The 26,372-nt window shown below is 42.8% G+C and overlaps 1 protein-coding gene across 3 annotated transcripts in view; it reads right to left on the reverse strand.

The window, feature by feature from the left end:
• Nucleotides 1-26,372, reverse strand: part of LOC121290177 (disintegrin and metalloproteinase domain-containing protein 12-like) — a 450,435-nt gene that overhangs the window by 126,801 nt on the left and 297,262 nt on the right. For 2 of the 3 annotated variants that reach the window (XM_041210431.1, XM_041210430.1), the window contains exons 6-8: nucleotides 24,284-24,470; nucleotides 19,879-19,944; nucleotides 10,954-11,025 (exon numbers count right to left, since the gene is read on the reverse strand). In XM_041210431.1, the coding sequence (XP_041066365.1) occupies nucleotides 10,954-11,025; nucleotides 19,879-19,944; nucleotides 24,284-24,470 (325 nt within the window). The remainder of the gene's footprint in view (nucleotides 1-10,953; nucleotides 11,026-19,878; nucleotides 19,945-24,283; nucleotides 24,471-26,372) is intronic. The other variant, XM_041210433.1, reaches the window with a different exon arrangement.

Raw genomic sequence — 26,372 nt, forward strand, 5'->3', positions numbered from 1 at the left:
GGTATAGGTTGTCTAGAAATAGGTGACAGAGGTTCTACAAATGGTGTCACAGTCAAGGATTCATGTCAACACACATTCTTTGCTGCTAATTGAGCCTTTATTTACCCTCTAATCTCTCATACTCTTTTTTTCTCTCAGCACCTTAATATCAGGGGAACTCACTAATGCAGAGGGCAACTTCTTCAAACACTTAACCACCATCAACACTCAGCAGCTACTCTCTCAACTGACTTTACCTGCACTAAGTGCCACTCCTAATTTTCAAAGACATTTCATTTGAAGGAACAATGCAGGTCCAATTGTCATCATGTTAGGATGCAGGCGCTCACATGGAGGAAACTATTCAAGTCATTTATAAGCCTCTAACACTGTCTTCTTTCCTTCAGAAGGAGTATTTGGCTTGCAACCAACTTCAGAGAAGCATCACTGGAGGAGGAGCACCATATTAAAGAAGAGGAAGCTTGACAAGTTCTGAGAAGACACCCAAGAAGGTCCATGGGACACCATTAGGTTGGAGGTGAGCTAACAGCAGAAGATTATTACCGAATCCCTCTCAACTTCATGTGTTTTCCCAAAGTTTCGCTCTGTCCTTACACTCAGCAATTAGCTCTTTAAAAAGCATTGGATGGGATTTTGCCAATGGCACACTGTTCCTGACAGCGGACCCGGAAGTGTACACCACTTCTGCTCTCTTGCTTTTTCTCATTTCCCACGCGATGACAATTAAAATTTAAAGTTGGGTCGATGTGAACGAGAAACTCGTCTGATTCCAGGGCAGGGGATGCTTTTCATTCCTGAAATCTGCTGACAATGCTGGAGCTACTGGCAGACTAGAAAGGAGTCTCCTGTTCAAACTCTGCATTGCTGCCAGAACAATCCATTAGTACAGAGCCCTATTTTCTTCACAAGTCCATTGGAAAAAAGCATCAGAATACTAAGCCCCTTCTCAGACATCTTCCCTCATCATTCCTCCCTTACTACTGGTTCCACAAAATCAACCCCACCATCAATCCATGATGTCTGAGTGTCACAGCAGACCAGACCCACAGTTCAGCAATGCCTCCCTGCAGGTTCTCCTCTAGGCCATCAAGGGAAAGGCAGGAGGCACTCTTTCCTGCAGATAATGTCAGAAGGCCCTCCCACCTGACTAAGGTACCAGGACGGAGGTGGATAAGGGGGTGAGCAACCATGGCTTCGTGCAAGAATCTGGGTGCAGGGTAGGAAATAGGTCAATGACTTTCTCCACCAGGGTAAGTGCCAGTGTCGCATCTCCAACATAAGTCTCTCATGGGGTCATCAGTAGTGTATATGGATAAGTGGGCAGTTATGCCAGAAGAGTGAACGTGTGATCAGCCTTAGTGCCATATGGCAATTGAGGCCAAAGCTTGAGCAAGTTTGGCTTTTGTGTGCATTTGGATGCAATGTGGGACTGACGGGCCAGTATGTGTGCTGGGTTTACATGCAGACAATGGATTTAGGTGTCACTTGACAAGTCACTAACTCTGTCGTGCAGGATAAATAGACACATAGCACAAGGCAGAGAGAGGTACAGGGGGAGGAGTGGTTGACCTCAAGCTCGCCACAGTAGCCAAGGAAGGCATGGAGATTCCCTGGCAAGGAGGAAGATGGTGATGCTGAATTGGCCTCGTGTAAAGAGGAACGTGGAGGCACAGAGGCACACAGGGTGGATGCATCAAATGTGAAGTGCTCAAACTGTGATGATTCTTAATGTGATTTTGTTTGTTATCCACTACAGGTCATCCCCATCCAAGGATAGGCTACACTTATGGCATCCACATACTCCAACAAGTCTTTGTCATCTGAGGAGGGCTGATGGTCCTCGTGTTCTTCCCGTCGCCACATGTGTCCACAATGCAGAGCCAGGTTGTGCAGTGCAGTGCAGACTACTACTATGTGTGACACCTCTGGGGTGCATACTGCAGTGTCCCTCCAGACTGTTCAAGTCAGTGGAAGCACATTTTAAGAAGCCAAATATGTGCTCGATGATGGCTCTGATGGACACATGAGCTTGATTGTAGCACTCCCCTGCATTGCTTTGGGGGTGCCTCACTGGTGTCATCAGCCATGTACACAATGGAAAGACCTTGTTACCGATGACCCATCCATAACGCTGGCTGGGGCTTCAAAAAGTTCTGGGAACTGTGAGTTGTGCAAGATGTATGCATCGTGACAGCTCCTTTGGAAATGAGCACCCACCTGCATTATTCTTTTCCTGTGATCGCACACCAGTTACCCACTCATGGAGTAAAACACTTTATGATTTACAAATGCAGCTAGCTGTAACCAGGGAGCTTTTATGGCCCCAGTGCAGTTGATGAAGCTTGTATGAAGCGAACAAAGGCACCAAACTCAGCTGATCTTGCTGCCTGCTTGTCTTCATCGTTGGCGAAGTAAATAAATTCACAGGCATGAGAGCAGGACATTGGTATTGTCCTTTATACAGCCTGTGGGATGCCACAGATGTCGCCCATCATGTCCTGCAAGCATAGAAATTGAGTGCTGCGGTAACCTTATGGGCCATTGGCATGGGGTTCCCAACAAACCCACATGACTGCTCATCTTGATGAACAATCCAACATATCTCGGTGACCGTTTTCCAGGGCGTCCTCAGGCGTCTCTGGTATTGCCTCTCTGACATCTGGTTGGCAGCATCTGGACCAGCCTCTTGCTCTGGTACTGCCCGCTGTTGGACTTGCATCCTCTTTTTTTGTACACCAATAGCTCTCCTTCTTCACATCATCTCTTCCTTCTCTTGAGGTTACAGGAATATCAGGTGAATGAGACCCATGGTTCCTGCAGTAACTGCACTGTGTAAAGAGGGCAGGCATATATGTGAGAGCATGCGCATCCATGGCTTTCATCCATTTATCTAATTGTTAGGTGCGCCTTTAATCGACAAATTGTGTGCAACATAAAATCAACCCAGACAGAATGATTCTCCTCCTCCTTCAATCAAGCTTACATTCAGAGAATCTACCTTTGACATGAGACCCTAAAAGTATGGTGCATGTCAACTTTCAGACCTGTCCCTGTACCTTCCACCCTCCTCTCATGCTTTCCCCCATCACCCTTCATCAACTCAACATAACCTTTCGCCTTCATTTTGACCCTTGAACCTCTCCCCATTTGATGGACCCTATTACAATTTCCCTTGATATTCCATTTCTCCCCTTTGTGCCTACACCCGCGACCATCCAAATGCCCACTTTGACACTGAATCTTCCCATTATCCTCCTAAAGGCTTTCATCCACTGCTGTGAGACTTTGGAATACCCAGGACACTGGATCCCATTACTGAATTCAACTCCCCCCTATGACTGTTTCCTCCGCCATCTACCACCCTCCATTTGACCACAGGACCCCAACATTGATAGCACCAACCCTGCCCATTAGGCCCATCATTCACCTTACCATCCCTGCCTGGAACCAGCCCCTGTTACAGGAGGACCTCATCGATGATGTTATGGGTCCTTCCCTCCTCCACAGCTCCCTGTACCCAAACGTGACTCTCTGTCTTCCCTTCGTCTCCTCCTCTGCACCTCCCTACACCCGAACACCATCCTCAGTCCTCCTTTTCTTCCCTTTTCCTCCCTGCACCCAGCACCTCCCTGCACTCAACACCTATCTCTCCCCATTTGTATACAGAGTTCAACATGGACAACCACTTTCCTTAAACACAACTGTGCAAAGCCGCTAATTTTATCCTGAGGCTTAGACTTGATTAAAACCTGTTCAAACATAATGAGTATTCATGGCATGCAAATATATTTCAAGTATGGACCCGCCACAGGCCAGTGTGAGTCTCAACACACCGCAAACACGCCACTGACTTTATCTCTACATTTCAACCCACCGTCCGGAATTCAAAATTTTGCATCCCACCTAATTCAGTCACCCACGTCATGTTTACTACATTTGAGGACTCCATAAAATTCACCCCAAACCCAGTTGCCATCTGCTTGGCTGAAAAGGCTTCTCTGCATTTCACTTCATGGAGTGCCTTCCAGGAATAGGTCAGACACTCTATTGACCGTCCAGGCACTTTCACAGAAACAGCTGCTGTTACTCAGGAATCTGCCATTCCTATCACTTCTTCAACAATTTTGTCATAGGATCTTGCCTATCGAGCACTATGCGCATCTAGCACATGTGAGCAACTAGTGAGTCAAAAGAATTGTTGCCGAGTGAAGCACTGAGGATGAGAGAGTATGAAAACTTGTGAGTAGAAGGGAGGAGTCCCCAAGTTCAAGGACCTAAGTTCTGGAATTGCCATTCTAAGCATTTCTGTTACATTAAAGGCACTATATAAATAAAGTTGCAGTGCTTATTCAGGCAAAGATGACCACCCTTGGCTGAGGATGCAGGAAACCCAGATCTCAGGGTCCACTCTTCATAAGAATAATTATTAAAGAGTATACAGTTCAAGTGGAGATAGTTTCCATAAATATGACTGTTATGATGGATAAGTGGAAGTAATTCAATGTCCATGTCTATAGGATGTTGCAGGAAGTATCTCACAACTTGCAGAAAACCACGGAGATAGTGACAGTGACAGCCAAAGAGAGTTCTGTGATATCAGAACATGAGGAAGAGCTCTTAAAACATTGGGGGCAACCAGGAGAGCAGCCAATATTCTTCCGTAGAATGTTCCAGCACATGTGAAAGATGATGGAAACTGACTGGTGTGTGAAAAAAACCTTTGAGCCTGTGCCTTGTACCAATGAGTCTCATGGATTGGACATGGATGTTGTTATTTCTCCAGTGAGAGTGACTGTGAGCCTGGTACCTCAAACCTTCTTCCAATGTCTTCGTGTGGTCCTGACATGCCCCTACCCTCTTTGTTACTGCAAGAAATGTGGCTGGTGGCTGATCCTTCTAGCATAGCAGCTGCTGTGAGATTTTTTTTAATTCATTCATGGGATGTGGGTGTCACTGGCCAGGCCAACATTTATTGCCCATCTCTAATTGCCCCCTAGAAGGTCGTGGTGAGCTGCCTTCTTGAACCACTGCAGTCCATGCAGTGTAGGTACACCCACAGTGCTGTTAGGGAGGGATTTCCAGGAATTTGACCCAGCGACAGTAAAGGAATGACAATTTAATTCCAAGCCAGGGTAGTGAGAGGCTTGGAGGGGAACTTCCAGGCGGTGGTGTTCCCATGTGTCTGCTGCCCTTGTTCTTCTAGATGGTAGTGGTTGTGGGTTTGGAAGGTGCTGTCTAAGGATCTTTGCTGAGTTCTGCAGTGCATCTTGTGGAAGGTACATACTGTTGCCACTGTATGTCTGAGGTGGAGGGAGTGAATGTTTGTAGATGGGGTGCCAATCAAGCAGGCTGCTTTTTCCTGGATGATGTTAAGCTTCTTGAGCGTTGTTGGAACTGCACTCATCCAAGCAAGTGGAGAGTATTCCATCACACTCCTGACTTATGCCTTGTGGATGGTGGACAGGCTTTGGGGAGTCAGGATGTGAGTCACTCATTGTTAGATTCTTAGCCTCTGACCCGCTCTTGTAGCCACAGCATTTATATGGCTAGTCCAGTTCAGTTTCTGGTCAATGGTAACCCCCCAGGATGTTGATAGTGGAGGATTCAGTGATGGTAATGCCATTGAATGTCAAGGGGTGGTGGTTAGATTCTCCCTGGTTGGAGATGGTTATTGCCTGGCACTTGTGTGATGTGAATGTTACTTGCTACTTATCAGCCCAAATTTGGATATTGTCCAGGTCTTGCTGCATTTGCATGTGGACTGCTTCAGTATTTGAGGAGTCGCGAATGGTGCTGAACATTGTGCAATCATCAGCGAACATCCCCACTTCTGACCTTATGGTGGAAGAAAGGTCATTCATGAAGCAGTTGAAGATGGTTGGGCCTAGGACACTACCCTGAGGAACTACTGCAGTGATGTCCTGGAATTGAGATGATTGACCCCCAACAACCATAACCATTTTCCTTTATGCTAGGTATGACTCCAACCAGCAGGTGAAAGCCACCTAGGGTTGGATAATGGCAACTTATGCTTTAGGAAAGAAGTTTGCAACCAATGAGGTACTTTGTGGGAACAGGCAGGTGTGAGGTGATTTATTTTTTGAGCGAACTTTCAATAATTGCGCTTTACTTGCTTTGACATCAGGTTATCCTATTCGACACCTCTCCTTTCTGCACAAGATCCTCATGCTGGTCATCTGCCTTGTCATCACCATCATTTTTATTAACATTATCTTCAGGTTCTGGAAGCAACATGCCTTTATTTGTGGCAACATTATGAGCACACAACACGATATAATGTTCTAGGAGAAATTAATTGTGTAACCCTCCCAAGGTAAGTATCTGATCTTCTTGATGAAATGGTGAACTGCCAACTGGCTAATGTGGTGTACATCCCTGATGCTGCCTGGGGGGATTGAGTTTAAGGTATTTTAAGGTTGACTTAGCCTGCTATAGATAGTATTGTTCCTCTGGGCTGCAGATCTTAAGCCAGCAGTTTACATATTTCTCCAATAGCCTTTAGGGGAGAGGATGAAAGGGAAGTGTAGTCTTCTGAAGCACAAATGATCAAACAAACCCTCTTAGTGTGTAGGCCTGATGACTGAGTGTTCATGCTTAGGGGAGACCTGCCTTCTATGATGCTGGACTTACAGCGCTTTTAATTTGACAATTTACATATCCTCATTCTCATCCTCTTAAGAACATAAAAATAAAGGTATTTCCATAGGGGAATCCATATCAAGAATGCTAAGCAGTACTTTGGCACAATTATCAGCAAATATCCTGATCCAATTACCAAAGGACATGATGCAGGTAAAGGAAGTCTAATCTTCAATACAAATAATAAGTTGTCTGCTTTAAGCTCCATCTGCCCTAGGAATACTTACTGTAGCCTCCAGTGCCACATTTAATGTGCCATTAATAGGGCTGATGTGGGTAAATATTGGTAGATATTAATATGAGTAAATATTAAATATGGGTGAGATTAAAGCCGCTGGGCGGAATCGTCTCAGATTTGCACTAAGTGGGCGTGAAAAAAGATATTTTACCTGCTGGCTGCATTGGCAGATTTTTGCGTCATATCGTCCCCTTCCTGCCTCGTAAATTATGCAGTCATGGGAAACATGCCAGATGGCTGGCGGCCGCCCTCCAATTTGCCAACCATACTGCTACCTCTCCGCTTCCTCACTCTGGGTGCCATATTTAAGCTGTAACCGTGCGCACACTTCTCAAGGCTTGCAGACCAGGACTGCTCTGGTGAAGACATATCTCCAAAAGTCGAGAAGAGTGCAGCCCCCCCGATTTGGTGATGCATCTCTGGAACACCTTTTGGATGCCATGGAGGCCGGCCACAATATCCTCCACCCCCACTCTGGCTGCAGGAAACCCATCAGTCTCACCACTCCGGTTTGGGAGGCAGTGGCAGAAGTGGACAGTGCCAGTGCTGCTCACAAGAGGTTGGCCACCCTGTGCAGAAAAAGGATGAATGATCCCATCTGTGTTGCCAGGGTAAGCCAACCATCTCATCACTCTCAACTCACATGCTCACAAGCCCATCACACATTCACTGGCATCTCACTCACTGCCAATTCAAGAGACATCACCACTCACTGTCTCACATACACTCTTACATCTCAATCTGGCCTCATCTCTTCCGGAGATCGGCTCGTCATCCCATCCATGGTTCCACTCAGCACACATGCACACCTGGCATCCTTCATTTGCCCTGGCATGCACCTTGCTCACACACTCTCCATCTGTCTTTATGCAGGACAAGATCATGTATGATCAACGGGAGAGGTCCTAGACCAGGATGGAGTGCCGGACTTCAAGGCGCTCACTCCATTTGAAAGTCGCTTATTGGTGCTGGCCGGAGAGGATGTGGATGGTAAATATTGGTAGATATTAATATTGATAAATATTAAACATTGGTAAGATTAAAACCATTGGGCAGAATCATCTCAGATTTGCACTAAGCGCAGTATGGCTGTGAAAAAAGATGTTTTACCCATCAGTTTTCCTGCAATGATGGTGAGGTTATTGATAAGCATCCACATCAGGATCCTACACCACATCATTCCTCTCTCAATGTTACTCCGAGTCCACTGTTTGATGTGTAACGTGGCTGCCAAGCACTAATAATCTCCACTCTCTGTCCTAGGCACATCGGCCATGTCGCCCTCAGGCAACCTTGACCCCGACTCCAGCGCCGAGAGCACCTCAGGTGAGAGGACCCTGAGGGCAACACCTTTGAAGTCCCATGACAGTGCTCACCCACACCCTCCACCAGTGCAGCAACACACGTCCCGGTGGGACCCAGATGTAGAGCAGCCTCGGGATCACAATCGGGTGAACACAACACACCATCTGTTCTGCAGCAGGCGGAGGCTGGAATAGCCGAGGTCGTCAGCAGTCTGAGGACTGCTGGAGGCAAGGAGTCTGTTGAGTCCAAGTCAGATGATGAGACTCTGGACTTGATCCTCAGTCAATTGTTGGAGCTGCAAAAGCACTTACGAACATCAGGAAAGGATATCTGGTGCAATCCTCAGATTGCAAGGGACGATGGAGGAGTCCATCCGCCTTTGGTCTGAGGTGATAGCAATAGCATGCCGACACACCGAGGTCAATGCTAACAGGATGGCAGCCGCCTTGGAGACCTTGGTCCAGTGAGCGATCTGCCATGAGCCAGCCAGGAGTCAGACATTCACATAAGCTATGTGAGGATCTATAGAGTATCCCCGCTGCATGTCATCATCTCCCTAGAATGTAAGGACTATGGCAGCCTCTGTGTCTCCATGACAGGAGCCTCATCACAGAGGGTATGTGCGCTGCCATCAGCCAGGCAGGATTCAAATGTTCACAGATGCAATGCAACGATCTATGGTGTCTCCTCACTGCATGTCATCATCGTCCTTCACAAATCTAGCAGCTATAAGGGCCTCCCGCGCACACCTGCCTTGTCTGGCCAGTACAATGGCCTCATCCCTGTCAACATCCTCCTCATCAGAGGAGGCATGCAGCTCCTTCATCTCCTCCTCAGCCAGCTCCTCTCCCCAGCTCCTCTCCCCAGCTGCCCCTTCTACCCAGGGTGCTGCTTCTTCCTCTGACAAGCCCAGGCGCTTCCGTCACTCTCTTCTCTTTCGTCTCCGCTCTCTGTAAGCCACAAGGCATACAGCTAGGTCACCAGGCTCCATGCTCCTGATGTATTTCTCCTGCAGAATGAAAGAGAGAGGTGCGTGGGTTAGCATGGGTGTACTAAGAACCTCTCTTGGTTAAGTCTGAAGGCCTCTTCACATCCCGGAAAGCGCTGGCTCCCACTTGGATGGCCAGAGTTTAGTGTGCTGCATGGCTGCCCGAAATCCCACCCACCTCTGCCCCACTCTACTTGACCGATTGATGGCAGCTCTGCCATTGGACTGCATGCAGTGCTCTCAGCTCAGGCGCAGGCATTCTCCTAATGCACACTGCAGGGCTGCTCTGTTAGCTTGAACCATGGGGGAGACTGGTGAAAGCCGGAACGAGACATTGCAAGAGGCTGTGAGCGCCTCCACCAGTGACTGCTCCATGGCCAGCTTTAGCAAGGAGATGGTACAACTTATGCAGTCGTCCAACTGTTCTGCAGTCCACTAAAACACTCAATAGTTTACAGTCTGTGCCCGAGGGGTGAAAAGCTCTGGAGCATTTGGTGACATTTACTTGCCTCTGCATTGCCTGAGTGGGCAGATAAGCTAGAGGCCCGACTCCAATCTGGATGCGTCTGAACTGTTTCAGCTGCAGAGATTCATTTTGTACAAGGTTTCCCTATGCGTGGCCACTTCCCTCCCCACCCATTCACCACCCCCAACCCCCACATGTGCTCACGCACTACCATCAGACTGGGCTGCCTCACATTCCACCCCCCCACCGTGCACCCCCCCCACCCCCGCAACTTACCTCACAGTGTGTTGTCTTGCCCCCCCAACTTGTCTCAGACACAGTGCAGCCCTTGCCTGCCTGCCAACTCACCTCAGGCGCAGAGCAGTGCTTGCCCCTGAAGTCGCCTCATAGCGTGCTGCCATGCCCCCCCAGCTCAACTCACCGTAGTGCAGCCCTGGCCCCAACACCACACAAGTCAGCCAGCCAGGAAAAAGTGACTTGCCTGTGCCTTTGCCTGAATGCAATTTTGAAGTCGAACGGGTGACTCTTGCAAGCACTGCACAGCGTTAGTAAACATTCCCCTCCGAGTTCCACTTGAAGTACAGCTCGCCAGGTGCATGCCTTATAAATGCTGTTGTGAAACACGCTGGCATCACTGCATGCTGAGGTGGGGGGATGATTCTAGTGAGCAGGGCTTATAATGATATGCAGATGTATTAAAATGACATTCCCAAAGTCTGGCGGCAGGTAGAGAGCACGATCGCAAACTGGTTTCACGACAGAGCAAAGCTGATTTTTGGCCTTCCGCTCACACTCACCATGACGCCCGACATCAATGGGGATGGAAAATTCCACCCATTGTTTTATAATGCTCCTGTTAAACTCCTCGGGACGTTTCATTATGTTAAAGGTGCTACATGAATATAAGCTGTTGTTGTTGCCCATGGACAGGAGGAGAATGTGTTTGACAAGCTGACCATGGCTTCATCTCACAACTTACCTGCTATGTTAAGCACCTTTGAAGGATCTTATAGTATATGAAGAATAGTGTATAGCTTTTTTTGACAGGTGAAATGATGTGCAGTTTTTTGGGTGTGGATTTCAGGCTTAAAGACTCATCCTGTTCTTCTTACCAAATGTACTCCAAAGCTGATTTTATCTCCCAACAAACTATTTTCAGGTGAAACCATAAATATGAACAAGTGCATATTAATTTTCACATTTTGACAGTTATCAATATGTATTTTACTGCCTTCTCTGTTTATCATATATTTGGAAAAAAAAATAATTGCTTTAAAATTTTTGCTGCATGCTTACCTTATCCACAAAATTGCCAATCTCTATAAGTCTCTGCTTCGTCTTTTCCAAATCCTTCCCTTGTTTCTGAAACTTGAAATTTGCAAAAAGGATTATGATAATTAAGTTTACATTGGCTTATAATACTTGATATATCTCTTGTGACAATTATGCTCTTGTCTAAAGAGTTAAGCGGCTACACAGGACAATGAGTTGCAGCTGCAATAATCTTGACTTCAACAAATGTTTGAGGGTTGTTCATCTTCGGAACTCTCTACCCAAAGGGCCATGAAAGCTCAGTCATTGAGTATTAAAGGCTGAGAAAGATAGAATTTTGGACTCTATGGGAATCAAGGGACATGGGGATCAGGTGGGAAAGTGAAATTGAGGTCAAAAATCAGCCATGATTTTATTGAATTGCAAAGCAGGCTTGCGGGGCAATATGGCCTACACCTGTTCCTATTCCTTAGGGTTCTTATATTCTTATAACAAGTGGTGTTGCATTAGTGTTTTTTTGTTTTTAACTGAGCTTTTACAGAGCTTAACATGTTATAATTGGAGCTCGAGGAGTTTGCTGAGGAGGCTGGATATTCAGCTGGGATACGCTGGACCAGGTGTGTTTCTGGGACAGCCACAAATAGTGGGCCCTAACTGGAAGCCTGGGATTAGTTCAAGGGCTGGAGTCCCAAAAAAATGCACCAATTAAAAAAAAATATTCATTTCAAAGCAGTTCCTCTTCTAAGGAGGTAGTGGCGGATGCTTATACATCCTTCTGAGGTGGGGAAATGACCCATTATCTCCCCTGGACTGGCATTTCTCCATTGGAGTTTTCAAGAATTTAAAGATATTAGGCACCTTAAATGTACTCAAGGGATATGAGTGTCTGCCTTCCATTCAGATGAGGGAAGCTCCAATTTATCCCTGAAAAAGAACTGGGGCAAGTGTTTGAGGTCAAGGGTGTGCATTGCTACAAATATGAAGTGTAGGAGTTTGTTATCTTTTGGAACTGTCTATTTAATTTAAGGGTAAATGCAGTAGTGAAGGGGTTCTTGTGACCTGCTCCAAATTCTGCTTGACAACAAGCTTGGCTGGCTTGGTTGCTATCTGGAAATTGAGGCCCAGGTTGATTTACTGTGAAGAAAGTGCAAGTTGCTCACACATGTGGACAATGGCAAACAGAGGACATAAGAACATAAGACCCAGCCTCCACTGCTTTCTGGGGAACAGAATTCCCCAGACTTGCAACCCGCTAAGGGAAAAAAATTCTTCCAATCTCTATCTTAAAAGAGTGACCTTTTATTTTTAAACTGTGCCCTCTAGTTCTAGTCACATCCACAAGAGGAAATATTCTCCCTATATCGACACCATCAAGTCCCCTGGGGACCTTTTATATTTCAATAAGATCACCTTTCATCCTTCTAAACTCCAATGGATATAGGCCCAACCTGTCCAACCTTTCTTCATAAGGTAAGCCAAAGGGCATCTGTGATGGCTTTGAGCTGACTATTAGTCTACAAGTCTCATAGGGAGGTGTTAGGAATGTCAAGTTTTGTAAACAGTTATACTTTAAAGTGTCTATTTAATTTCCAGGTAGACTGGAGTTGGACATCTAAAGGATAGCTAATTAGCATTTCTACTTGGATACAAGACCCATGTGATTCACATTGTCATGGGGGTGAGCTTTGAGAGGGAACGGGTCCATAGCAAGCTATTGTACTATTCTTAAGATGTCCCTGAACTTCAAGGTCAGGTCAGTCTGCAAGAATCTGTGTGTGTGAGAGAGAGAGCGCGAGAGAGAGTGAGAGAACAGACATATAGGCAGCGAGCCTCTATTGTTTGCAGTGCAGAATGTGGGTGGGAACTTGTTACAGGGTGGCTGAGTTGTGTTATTAATGATTGAGTTGATCTGTAGACATTTCTTGTGTGGAGACATTAAGTTTATTTACAATATACTCAGCTGCATCTACACGTGTGCTTTCAACTCTTACTCTATCTCTACACTGACTGCTGAGGTAGGCAGAGCTACTCTCTTATTGGTTACTATAGATCATGTGATCTTCCTTAACAAGTATTATTATTAAAGGTACATTACACAGTAAATAAAACCATAATTACTACATTCCTCCCCCTTTAACTCAGATATTTTTCAAGACAACATAATATTTACACTGGGTAAGGAATTTACAAGTTCAGTCTTTCAGGCGGTTTCCTGATATGTGTGGAACGTCGCAGCTCCACAACTTCGGATTCTTTGTCAGGAACCTCCTTTTCCGGAGCTGCCTGAACATCAAGTGCTTCGGTGGGCGCTTGCAGTTCTGTATCCCCAATGCTTACAGGAACAGGAAACGCAGGCCTGGTCATGATTACTGGTGGAACCAAATCTTGGTGATATGTCTCTCTCTTCCTTAAATGGTCCACATGTTTAGAGATGGTCTGGCCTTCCACCTCCATGTTGTAAGATAGAAGTCCAGTCACCACACTTATTTTACCTGGTAACCACTTTGGTCCTTCTCTGAAGATCTTCACATGTACCGGCTTTCCCACAATAAATTTCCTCTTGTGACTATGCCAGTCATGTCTAGTTTTCTGGCTTCCCTGACTCCTTCCCACCTTCCCCCTAAATTCGGCATTATTAAGCTCAATCTCATCCTGAAGTGGCGTTTCAACAATAACTCCACAGGTGTGACATCTGTTGTTATGTGAGGAGTGGTCCTATAAAAAAGAAAGTGTGCCAGCTTGGTTGCCAAGAAATCGCCAGTTAGCTTTTTCATGCCTGCCTTGAACATTTGAACCGCCCTTTCGGCCAGTCCATTTGAGGAATGGTGGTATGGTGCAGTTTTCACATGAGTGATACCGTTGAGGTTAATAAACTGTTGAAACTCAGCACTTGTAAATGCCGTGCCGTTATCGGAAATGACTACTTCTGGTAGTCCGTGAATGGCAAAACTCTGATGCAGTTTCTCAATTGTAGCAGCTGGCGTTGGTGACTTCACCTCATATACTTCCAACCATTTTGAATGGATATCAACGATGAGCAGAAACATTGTTCCCAGGAAAGGTCCAACGTAGTCAAGGTGTAACTGCACCCAGGGCCTACCTGGCTACTCCCAAGGGTATAACGGAACTGTCACTGGCAACTTGTTCAGTTGCTGATATTGCACACAGTGCTTTACTAAACCCTCTATTTCACCATCCATCCCAGGTCACCATAGATAGCTGTGTACTATGGTCTTCATTCAGGAAATTCCTGGAAGGGCACTGTGTTGCTCAGTTAAAAGTGGCTCCCTTCCCTTTGGAGGAATTATCACTCGTGCTCTCCACAATAAGATGCCACCTGGCTGGTTATTTCATGTCTTCTGTTGAAGACGATTTCATTTCATCAGATACAGGCTCCTGTGACCAGCCACATAGCACTTGTTCTCGTACCTGAGATAGGACTGGGTCCCGATTTGTCCAGTCTCTGATCTGTCGAGCACGTACCCACGAGAAATCTAAGAAATTTAACAATAAAACAAGTTCCTGTGAAACTGGGACCTGCTCATCATTTTCTTGTAAACGCAAATGACTAAGGGCGTCGGCATTTATGATTTGACTGCCAGGCCTATGTACGAAAGTGTACTCGTATGCTGACAGAATTAAAGCCCTAAAAGTATTTCTGTATCTTCTTTCTACATGCCTTCTTCTTTCTAGAGAAGACTTTAATCTCAGCCTTCTTTTTGACTTCACTTTTGGCCAGACTTCTCTCAGATGCAAGCTCAATTTGTCTGAGCTCAGTGGTTGAGTCTTCCAAAATGTCATCAGTCTGTTTCTTGGAAAATTCTGCAACTTTTGATTCCAAAGTCTCTTTGACTTCATTTAGCTGATTCTTCAGCTCTCCCATCTCTTTTATGTATTTGTTTGCTGCCTCCTGGAAAATTGAACATTGTTGTGTCTTCTCTGCCAACTCATTTTTCAGTTTGTTCAGAGAGTGCTGAATTCTTTCTGTTTCTCTTCATACTTTTCCAGAGGTACAAACTTTTGACCCGAGGGAATCTTGTAGTGTGTGAAGGTCTTTCAACAGGTTTTATTTTTTCCTGTGAAGGTTGCTCATTTCGTCTCGAACTCTGTCATCAAGCAGGGTCTCTTCGTGTTCCCTTCTGCTGTTCTTCCAGGTTTTGGCTTAAAACAACCTGCATTTCTTCAGGTTGTTGAGTCCTTACACACTCCTTTTTCAAAGCAGGAACATTTCCAGCTTCCTTAGGGAATCTCAGTGGCCAATTCCCTTAGCCAATTTCACCCTAGAAGGCTTGGTCCTCGACCTCTCAACACTAACACCGGTAGCTTTGCCAATTGGCTTCCATAATGGACAGTTACTCTGTTTATGTCTCTATCTTGAATGTCTTCACTTGTACATGTTTTTAGCTTGCCTTCTGTTTCTTCTAACTTAATTGATGTTCACCATTATTCAAATATCTGAAAGTATGTTCCTCAATTACTGTAGTGGAAGCTCCCGTGTCCACTTCCATTCTAACAGGTTTGCCAGTTACTTTCACTGCGACAAATATCGGTTCTGTCTTTCCAACTTTCAGATTAAACAACGAGTAACTGTCTGAATTTGTTGTTTCAGGCTCTTCTACATTGTAGATTTCATTGGGCTTCTTCTTTTGTTCATAAGCCTGCTTGAATCTTTCTGTGCATTGCCTCATCATATGTCCATTTCTATGACAATAGTAGCATTCTTTTTTTTAAACTACCAATTGGTAAAAGATTGATTGTTTCCACCTTTATTAAAATTATTATTTGATTTCACTGTTAAGTTATTTTTCTTTATTCTTCAGCTAGCCGGGCTGTTTCTCACTTCTTGGCAGAGTTTCACTTTTTTGCGCCTCTTTTGGCTGCGGTTTTCTGCCCGATATGGAGGATGGCACCATTTTGCTCACCCTGTATTAATTTTGAGTCCCTTACAGCGCTTTCCATGGCCAGTGTTATCTCTAGCGTCTTCTTGAAATCCAGATTCACTTCGGACAATAATCTTTTCTGAATAGTGTCCTCGTTCACACCACACACTAAATGATCTCTGAGCATGTTGTTCAGTCATTCCGAACTCACGATGTTCCATTAGCTGCTTCAAATTTGCCATGTAGCATGCAATTGTCTCACCTGGGGCTCTATTTCATGACTTAAACCTGGATCTCTGCATTATGACTGAGGGCTTTGGTTGAAAATGACCCTTCACGAGGTCCGCCAATTCATCGAAATTCTTTGAATCTGGGGCACTGGGTGCTGTCAAACTTCAAATCAGACTGTAAGGTTTTCTCCCACAAATACTCAGGAGGATCGCTCGACTCTTCTCTTTCCCAGTAATCTCGGTTGCTTGAAAAAAAAATGTGAGGCATTCTAGGTATTGAGACCAATCATCTGTGGCTGGCTCAAAAGGATCAATTCGCCCAAACTGTGGCATTTTGACAGGGAAAACTTCTTCAATTCTAATGGAGTTTGCTACATACAGTCATTGGGTGAGGTCCAGTGCCGATTTCTTTTTAACTTGATTACTTCTGTTCAATCCTGTTTTATCCTGGTCGCCAGTTTGTTGTCGGGTGGCTGAGTTGTGCTATTAACGATAGAGTTGATCTGCAGACACTTCTTGGGTGGAAACATTAAGTTTATTTACAATGTACTCAGCAGCAACCACATGTGTGCTTTCAACTCTTACGCCATCTTTACACTGACTGCTGAAGTAGGCCGAGCTACTCTCCTATTGGTTACTACAGATCATGTGATCTTCCTTAACAAATATTATTCTTAAAGGTACATTACACACTATATAAACTATAATTACTACAGAACCTATGCTTGGATTGAAGAGACCGAGTTTAAATGAGGCTGGAAGATTTCCTTAGCTTTGGCTAGGGGAAGAATCTCCAATTCATCCCTCAGCATGAAAGTCAGTTTTGGGATTAGGAGTTACCTGGATGGTAAAGGAAACGAAAGGAAACAAGCCTTGGGAGCTAAGAATAATCTTGGATTGGCTCCTGCAAAATGAAGTGTCCACTTACGGGACAGAGTAAAGTATAAGCCTGGAGGGCGATTTTCAGTTGTTTTGAAAGTTAATGGCAAACCTTTCTCTACTTTAGAGTATAAGTTATTTACAGAAAGGACGTTTATTCAATGTTACTACTAATTTGTTACAATAAAAGTCTTAAAACTTGAATTCTTGTTGTGGGATCCTTTCAGTCAGTCACTGGAAGTTCAAATTTCTTGTTGAAAGTTATTGGTTGCTACGGGGATTGTAACAGTGTCAGACTGTATCTTTGTGAAAACTTTTGGGGACTTTTTTATGCAATGCTTTTAGGGTATATATCGTACATAAGAATGCTGAGATTACAGTGCACATTTACATTACAGGCACTTAGGTTATCTGATGAGAGGAAAACACAATCATGTAGGTATTTGAATTGGATGGGATATAATATAAGCATAGCACTGGTGGTCATTATTAGAGTATGATATTATGTGTTGTCATTTTCACTATCTCCGTTCATAAGGGGAAGTAATTTTGTGATCGGCAAATCACGGTATGAGAATTAGCCTTGGCCAGTAGCTAACTGCACAACGCAACCTGGTCCAACCCTGGTTTGGTGTTCTTCACTGGTTCATGTAGTGAACTAAACTAACTTGCCTTCCTAAATTGTTAGCTACAGAGTAATAAACAAAAAATTAATCAGAGCATATAATGCATGTTTTCTGTTGGAGGGATCAAATTTAAAAGAGACAATGGGGGTGATTTTCACTTTGGCAGCAAATGGAAAACTGTTGGCTCCAGATTGGCTGCTCATTATATGTCCAGTCTGATTTTCCTCTCCATTAACTGCAATGAAAAAGAAAGGTGAGAGAGGGAAGTGGTGCTGTATAATGGTTGGCCAATGTACAACTGCCAGTTTTACACATGCAAGGAAGCTGAAAATTACCCTCAGTTTTGAGTTAACTCTCCTAACATGAGAGTGGTGAAAGTATAGAATGGACTTCAAAAAAAAAACAGACAGTGGAGGTTGATTTTATCAGCAAACTAGATAAATACCGGGTGTAAAATTTGACAGCAAGGTATGAGGGATATTGTGGGATATGATGGCCCAAATTTTCATCACAACAGAAAGTCTCTCTGTTATGGTGCAAATAGCGAAAATGTCTTAAGGCCCTGCCCCAAACACAGCATTTCCTATTTTCGCAGGGGCAGTACTGGAGTCGGCCTGGGGTTCAGGTATGTGCATTTTACGAAGGCAGCTGGCCACTTAAATCAGCAGCTGCCTCCACTGAAGTGGGATTTTGGTAGCCCAGGAGTGTGAACCCGGTATGTGCAGATTAGACTGGGTAAGAGCTGGTTTGATCTTTCTGGATTCGTTTGGATAGCCAGATTATCCATTTGGAGAGGTAAATTACCCCTTTGAATATGGTTGTGGGACACTTTGGGAAAGGTAAGGCATCCTTTGGGGAGGTAATACACCCTTTGGGAAAGGTAAAGCACACTTTGGGATAGGTATGGCACTCTTTCGAATTGTTAAAAGTAAACATTATTATGCATAAAAAAAATCACAAACACGTTGAAATTGTCAAAGCTGTCAAAGAACTGTCAAATCTCAGCAAACTGTCAAAATTCATTGAAACCATCAAGGCTGTCAATGGATTTAGCTCTACATTTAAAAAAACACATGCCTGATATTTCATTATAGTACTTGTACTGCAAGGACTGATTTGACAAATTAACATTATCACAGTGGGGTGCCTGTTAAGTGAGCAGTTTGATTGACAGCTCTAAGTGCTTATAGAACAGAAGTGTTTGTTTTCATAAGAGATTAGTTGAAGGAATTTCCATGCATTAAATTTTTTTTAATCAATGAGTGATTTTTTTTGTTGAAAATGGTGAAGTCATTAATAGACAGATAACATTTTTTTATGTCAGCATGGCTCCTGAGGTTTCTCCAGAGTGCATAATAGGTGAATTGGTATGGCAGGGGTAAGGGAAAAGGGTGGGGGAGGGGCATCGTTGGGATGAGTTAGCATGGCATAGGGGTTATGAGAGTCAAGGGATTGGGTGGAGGGGCATGTATTGGCATAGGGAATATGAAGGGCACTGGGAGGGTATTGGGGCATGAGGTGGCATAGGTTGGCATGGATGGGGCATGGGAGGTGTGAGGGATGAGGGCTGGGGGGGGGGTCTGAGTTTTTGTTTTACTTTTTAAAATTAAATTCAACAAAGTACCAGAGCACAGAGGCAGGCCTTCTGCCCAGCCTCTCTCTCTGCACCTGGCAGCCTTCCCACTCATTGGGGGTTGGAAAGCCCCCAACTTCTAATCCAGGAACTCTCCTATCTCTGCGCACCTGACCCCCGAGCGAAAATCTGGGCTGATATTTCCAAGATCACAATAATCTTTTCCAGTCTAGTACATCCCCATATTCCTACATTCTATTACATTGTAATTCAGGGGACCAGGAAGATTATTCAGGTATTTTGGGGGAAATTATTCAATTAAAACAATTAACGTCACTTAAAAATAACAGAAGATGGATCAAAGCACAGTATTTGCTGGGGCAATGGATCAGCATGGCATGACATCTGTGAGTTTGAATTTTTGTGCACGAACTAACTGCACAAATGCCATTATTTTATATAAAAATGGTAATAGAAAAGACAAAGATACTGGTTTCTGAGGGACAGCAAATCATTTGCCCTACTGATAGATCATGTGGATAGAAAAATACACGAAGAGCAAGTTATTAAAACAGCCCTTCAAAATTCACTTATAAAAAATATTTCCATAGTTATCTATAACTCCACAATTCATGTAAGATATCGCTAAGGCAGTGCTCTTTTTACAGTTATTCGGCAACAGACCCAAAAATAGCAGAATTACAGCTGATTGAAAAATGGGTTTTAAGTACTTTCAACTGAAAGAAAGTTTAATATTTTACCTCTCGATTGTCTGCTACTATAACCAGTTCTACGTATTTAGTGGTCTTCGATATATCTCTCTTGTGCTGCAAAACAAGGTACAGCTATTAAGTTGCTAATTTTGAAAAACTCTCCAAGTCTATTTATATACACTAGAAGTGAAAAGGTTGAAAAGAGGATACCACAAAGTTCAAGAGAGGCTCTCTGTGAGGATGAAGCACCAACATTTTTATTAACTCTCATGTGTGTGTGAACTACATTTGAATAATTAACAATTTTTAACTCTGACACCAAATAAAATTATCATTTTTTTGCATCGACAGCATTGTGTTTGCAAACCCTTGGTTAAAACCTAACCTACATCCCCTGTAATCAGTGATCAGTAAAGGTAGTATTAAACCCAGCCAGGCAGTACCTCATTTATACAGGAATGTTCAGAGCTCCGCTCCCCAGGGGCAAGTTTAAATTTCTAGAGATGGTGGGTGGGAGTGTCTAGACTTTCTACACATTAAATTAACTTGAGGTTGGTTTTTAAAACTTCTTAGGTCCCCAGAGGGTCTATGAAGTTGAGTCAAATCTCATTTTCAGAGTAATAGTGCAATCTAATGTCACTACGATAAAGCTAAGGTTAAAATTCAGCATTAATTTGTTGTACGTTATTAAAAAAAGATTTATAACCCTAATAATGTGAAAGTGACCTAATCTGGTACATTTTGTTGAGGATGTAGTACAGATTTTTGTTTGCTAATTATTGTCTCACCCAACTAACTAAAAGACAAATGGAGGCGATTTTCAACATTCGTTTTCATCTGAAAAGCAAGCGGAAAGCAATTGGAAATCTGACAGGAAGGTCATGTCAGCTGGCCCACTAATGCCTAAGGCCCACCTGATGTACCAAAAGGATGAGCAGCCTGAAATGGGTGTACGGCTGCTTAAATATGAAAATCAGGGTTCCACACTGGCTGTAGGTCCCTGATTGCATTTCTCAGGTGCAAATGGGCAGAGCTTGTGTTTATACATGTATCAGATGATCAGTGGACAAACTCCTTAAAGAGATTGCTGGAGGCTGCATACAAAACGGCACAGGAAATCCAGGGGGTGCTCCACTTTAGCCCCTGATAGATATCAGCTCCACTGATGGCCCATTCAGGATTACTCCTGGTATTGCCTATCTGCCTCAGGCCTGACCACTGCTGGCCAATTCATCATGGGATCTGGCCTATTTTCCACATCCAGAACCTACCTAATCCAATGCTCCTCCAGCCATCCTCCCATTCTCAATCAGTTTATCCCAATACGATGCTGCTTGTATCCTAACCTCCACCAAGTACCATTCACACCTGTCCTATGTGCCAGCCGATGTACTTTGTCAATCCCCAAACATCTCCAAATTAAAACTCGCAGCCTTGTGTTTAACTCCTCCTCTATCTCCGTAATCTCCTCCGGCCCTCCAACCATCTGGGGACTCTGTGTTCCCACAACTCTGGCTCCCTGTGCATCTCACATACCCTTTGACCCAATGTCGGTGGCTGTCCCTTCAGCAGTCTAGGCCTTAGGCTCTGGAACTCTCCCCATAAACATCCTCCTCTCCTCCTTCTATAACAACACTGTACAGAGAGGAGCTTTACAAAAGTACTTTGCAGATGAGCGGAATAGATCACATCTTTGTGTTTCACCTTAGACCATCAGGACTCTACATTCCAGGATTCCCTCCATAAACTATTCTTTGTCTCTCACTCCTCCTTCAAGATCCTCCTTATTATAACCCACCTCTTTGACCAAGCTTTTACGTAGCTTCTTAATCTCTTCATCTTTCACTCTTGGTCAATTTTTGTCTGATTACACTTTTGTGAACTGCTTTGGGATGTTTTTCTACATTAAAGGTGCTAACGTATATAAATGTAAGTTGCTGTTAATTCACATTACACTTCTGAAAAGTATAGGTCTATGCAGATGCTCCTTTTGTACATTTCTTTTATACAGTAAAAACAAGTTGGAAACTGAACATTTTCCGCTTACATGGCAAAGTCATTAATTGCTTTGGAGACATAGCAGCATTTTGTCGCCAGATGATAATGCTAGGGTGCCAAATGCTGGGAAATTGGACATTCTACAGATTTAAAACATGTGGCCCTCATCAGGGTGTACGATGCCTACCACACATAGGGTTCAATTTCTCTTTAATCATGAGATCAAACTATTTTATTAAGACTTCTAATAAAAAGCCTCATATATTGACATTTCCAGTATTCACCTGATATATTAGTAATGTCAACATAGGAATCTTGCAGTAGTAGGATGCACAGAACCCTTTTTCGCTCTGTGGAAGTATTCTCTTGTTGCACTTAAAACATATGAAAATTAGGCACATATTTTTAAAATTTGGGTGTTTATTGTTTGCAGGATTTTCCTTTTTTTCATGTTTTCCTGTCATAGTTATATTTAAACAGTTCCTTTCGAATTTTCCTTTCCAGAAGTGAGGCTGTTAAAAATGAACATCAAATTATTGTTTTATTACATGTTCAATTTTGCAACTGAACATTATTCTGGAGGCAGTTTCCCAATGACAAAGTTAAAAATATGGTGATAGCCAAACAGACACATGTTTCTGGGCCTTGGTAGTCAAGCGAAAGTGTAAAAACATGCATTTATAACTGTAATGGCATTCAGTCGTATGGAGTCTACGTGTGATAAATGTCCCAATTTAAATGTCAAGATTGCTTAGGGGATGTTTATTATCTTATAAACCCAATAGAATTGGACACTGCCATCTAATTTCTTTTCAGTTAAGGGTATAGACAGACAGTCAGTTAGATTACTTGATTGGGCTCCAAATCCATCATGTTGTCACAATCATGTCAAACATTTCAAAAGCAAAGGTAACAAACAAGAGATTTGCAATCTTATCTGATTTAAAACATATAATTGTTTTTGTTTCCTAGTAACTGATTTATAAGAGTCTATGAATAGCACAATTCAAGATTACTGGTGATTTCTTTCAGTCTGTAGCTATTACATTAACATCTATACATTCATTCCATGTGATTCGCAGTATTTATCAGATAAAAGAACTTTATTGGAATTGTTTTAAAGCAGAGGCTACAAGAGAAAGCTAAGATTTGCTGTCAATTTATAACAACAGTTGATAGGTCTCTTGTCTCCAAGTCAGACAGTTGTGGTTTCAAGCTTCACTCCTAGACTTAAGCAAGTGATTGTAATCTAGGTTAGCGCTTCAGTCTATGGTGTTCTGTCTTTCAGATATTAAACAGAGGTTCCATCTGCCTATTCATGTGGATGTAAAAGATTCCAAGGCCCTATTTAAATTGAACAAGGAATCATCTCAGTATCTTGACCAACATTATTCATCCTCCTCCAAAACCAACATCATTATAACAAATTAACTAGTCATAACTCATATGTTGTTTAGAATCTCACTCTGTAAAACCTAGCAGTTTCATTTGCTTACAAAACAACAGTGTCTACACCTCAAAAGTAACTCTTTGGTGTGAAGTGCTTTGAGGTATGGAGAGAAAATGAAAAGCATTAGCCAAATGTGATTTTTTTTCTACAACATGTGCTTCTTTTTGGCAACTATTTTTACATGTAATGTATTTGAAACATATGATGAATATCACTGACGAGAACAAATTCGGCCCAACTAGCCCACACAGTCATTTTAATTCATAAGCACATGCATGTTCCTTGCTTTAGCTAACATTGTCACACTTGAAAAAGCGGTTCTTAAGCTTAACTTCCATCAAGAGCCATCATTTAAGATGATTTAATGTCAAATACATTATTTTATTTTATTAGTTTTCATTTTGTTTTGTACCTTCTGGCAATTTTTAACTTAGGGAAGTCTTCATGTCCCAACTGTAAATCAGGTCAAGGAGGAATGGGTAATGGGACACAACTGTGGATTTGCAGATCTGATGTTTTCCTTGGTGATGCTGAACAATGAACCCATGACATTGCAGAACACTGCCAGGCACAAAATGTTCTCCTCATCTGCTGCTGCCTGTGGACCTAAACAGCAATGAGCTGCGGTATCCCGTAACTTTCCAAATGCTAGTTTTGCATTAACTGGAAGAAGACCCTTAACCGCTTATGTTTTTAAAAATTGTGTTTATCCTAACATTTTTCAAAAATATTGCTTTGTAGGAAAAGAAAAACATTCAACTCCAACCTCTCTATGTCTGGTCATATCTTTCATACTGGAAGTGGACCATTGCTGAGGCTAATTGCCAGGATAAACAGTCATGCAAATTAAATCTGTTAGGAATCTGTCAAGTAAGTGACAGCAGATTTATTGCAAAATAATTATATTAGGAAGTTCTTTTCAGAAAGCCTCTTAAAACATCATTGCTACTTGGACACACATGGTATGCCATATTTCATTCCCTTAAACAAATGTAATTAACCTACCCTCGTAGAAGACCTCTGCAAGGACTCAACAATGCTGTCCATAGTGGTATCTGATGTTCCGAAGTTATGTCCACAAGCACCCACATTTCCCTGAAGATTTTCTGCTCTGTAGATCAAGTGTGTGTTATCGATGGCACCTTCAATGGGTTCTAATATATAACTTTTATTTTCAAATGAAACAAATCCCCTATCAAAGAAAACAAAGAAATTTGTTCAAAAGGGACAGCTCCTGATCCTTCAACTTAAAATTTTCACACACATAAGTACTCTCATAGCTTTGACTCACCCTGTTTTTGTAAACTCCTCTGGTTCTATAACCTCCTTCCTCAAGAACTCTCTATTACTCTGAGTCTGCCCTCTTTTGCATTCCTCCCACCACTGATTATTGTGCTTCTGCCAGCTAGGCCCCACGTTCTGAATTCCCTCTGCCTCTCCCCACCTTCTCCTCCTATAAGCCCTTCCTTAAAACATGTCTTGTTACAAGACTTGTGATCTACCCTCCTGACATTTCCTTCTTTGGTTTGGTATCCATTTTTGTCTCATTATGCCTCAATGAGGCACCTAGGGACATTTCTTTTCTATGTTAAGGATGTCATAAAAATATCAGCTACTGTTGTTATTTAAAGCTTTTGTACAGAAATCATTAGGAAAATTTGTACATTTCGGTATTAGAATCTAAATTTGCAGATACTTAAAATTACCAGGAACTTATGCATACCTTTAAAATTATTAGAAAGTAACATTTTTTTCATGGTTTTTGGTGCGTGTTTAAACTGAAAAAACTCTGAAAGTTTGCAGTTGGTTTTTACCTTATTATCACTAACGGCTAAAAAAAAACTATGTTCAGTACTTAATATTTGTTAAGTGGTGACTGAAATGTTTGCCACAGCACTTTCTAATTTCGTAGCAATTTATCCTTAGTGAGAACCCAATTAAATTCAATAAATCAACAAATTTCAGGAAACCATAAAGCATAAAGGAGCTTTTGTATTTTCCAACTATTTGAGAGCTTGAATTGATTCGATGTAATGCACCATGGTCAGGAGTGAAGAAAGTGCCAACATAAACTGTCTGCTTGTATTTCATGTGTCAGTACTTTCCTACACTCGTCACAAGTTATCATTGGTTCAAATTTCACATCGCCATGAAACCTTCCTTTGATTTCTCTAAATACATAGCTCTAATATTCTCCACCATGACATGACCCCACAGAGAGATTTTCTTTGTGTGCAGTAGCAACCTAATGATTTTTTTTTTCTGCTCCAAGAGTTTATATATGTGGATGGTAGAAATTAAATGGGAATTAACCAATGAGACACATTAATTCTCAGTCTTTTGCATGCTATATCGGTAAGCTATGTGCTATTAAGGTGATTAAAAAGCAATGCAGAAAAACACACAAGAAAATTCGATTTGTCCTGAAGATATTGGAAGAACATTTCTGAAACTTCCTTTCCAGGGAATCTTTTTGTCTTAGTTAGTGAGGTGTGTTAAATTGATGGATCTTTGTCTAGGTTTTATCCCATTCTCCCCACTTTTGGATGCCGTCATTGCCCTGCTTTCTTGTACATTCAATGGAAATAGCCTCTCAGCTAGTGTGATGCAATGTCTCACAGGCACCTTAGCAATGTGCCATTCCAGTGATGTATGTTGGACCATATCACCGAATTGCATCATATGTTGTTTCGACTCTCTGGAAGCCAGTGCAAGTGTTAACTTTTTAAGTGAAACACAAAAGTATACAAACATATAAAGCACAATCAAAGTGCTGACATCTCTCTACACCTTTATTGTATAGATGGGACTGTTTACATGTATCTTTTTTGCTGCTAATATATCAAAATGGTACAATGTTACCCATTATATATTTTCTTCACTCTTTCTAGGAGGGCAGGGAATGTGTGCTATAGATTTTTCATAATCACTCAGTAGGTGTTGCTCTGGAGTTGGCTGATACGAGTGCATTTTTGAACAAAACTAATCTCACTATTTTTCTCCCCTCTCCCCACTATAACAAAAAAATTCTCTCCAATGACCCAAATGAGAACTGACAAAAACTGAAAATTCACTGCCAATATCTGTAGGGAGG

This window comes from Carcharodon carcharias, chromosome 17 (genome assembly GCF_017639515.1).
Source record: "Carcharodon carcharias isolate sCarCar2 chromosome 17, sCarCar2.pri, whole genome shotgun sequence".
NCBI lineage: Eukaryota > Metazoa > Chordata > Chondrichthyes > Lamniformes > Lamnidae > Carcharodon > Carcharodon carcharias.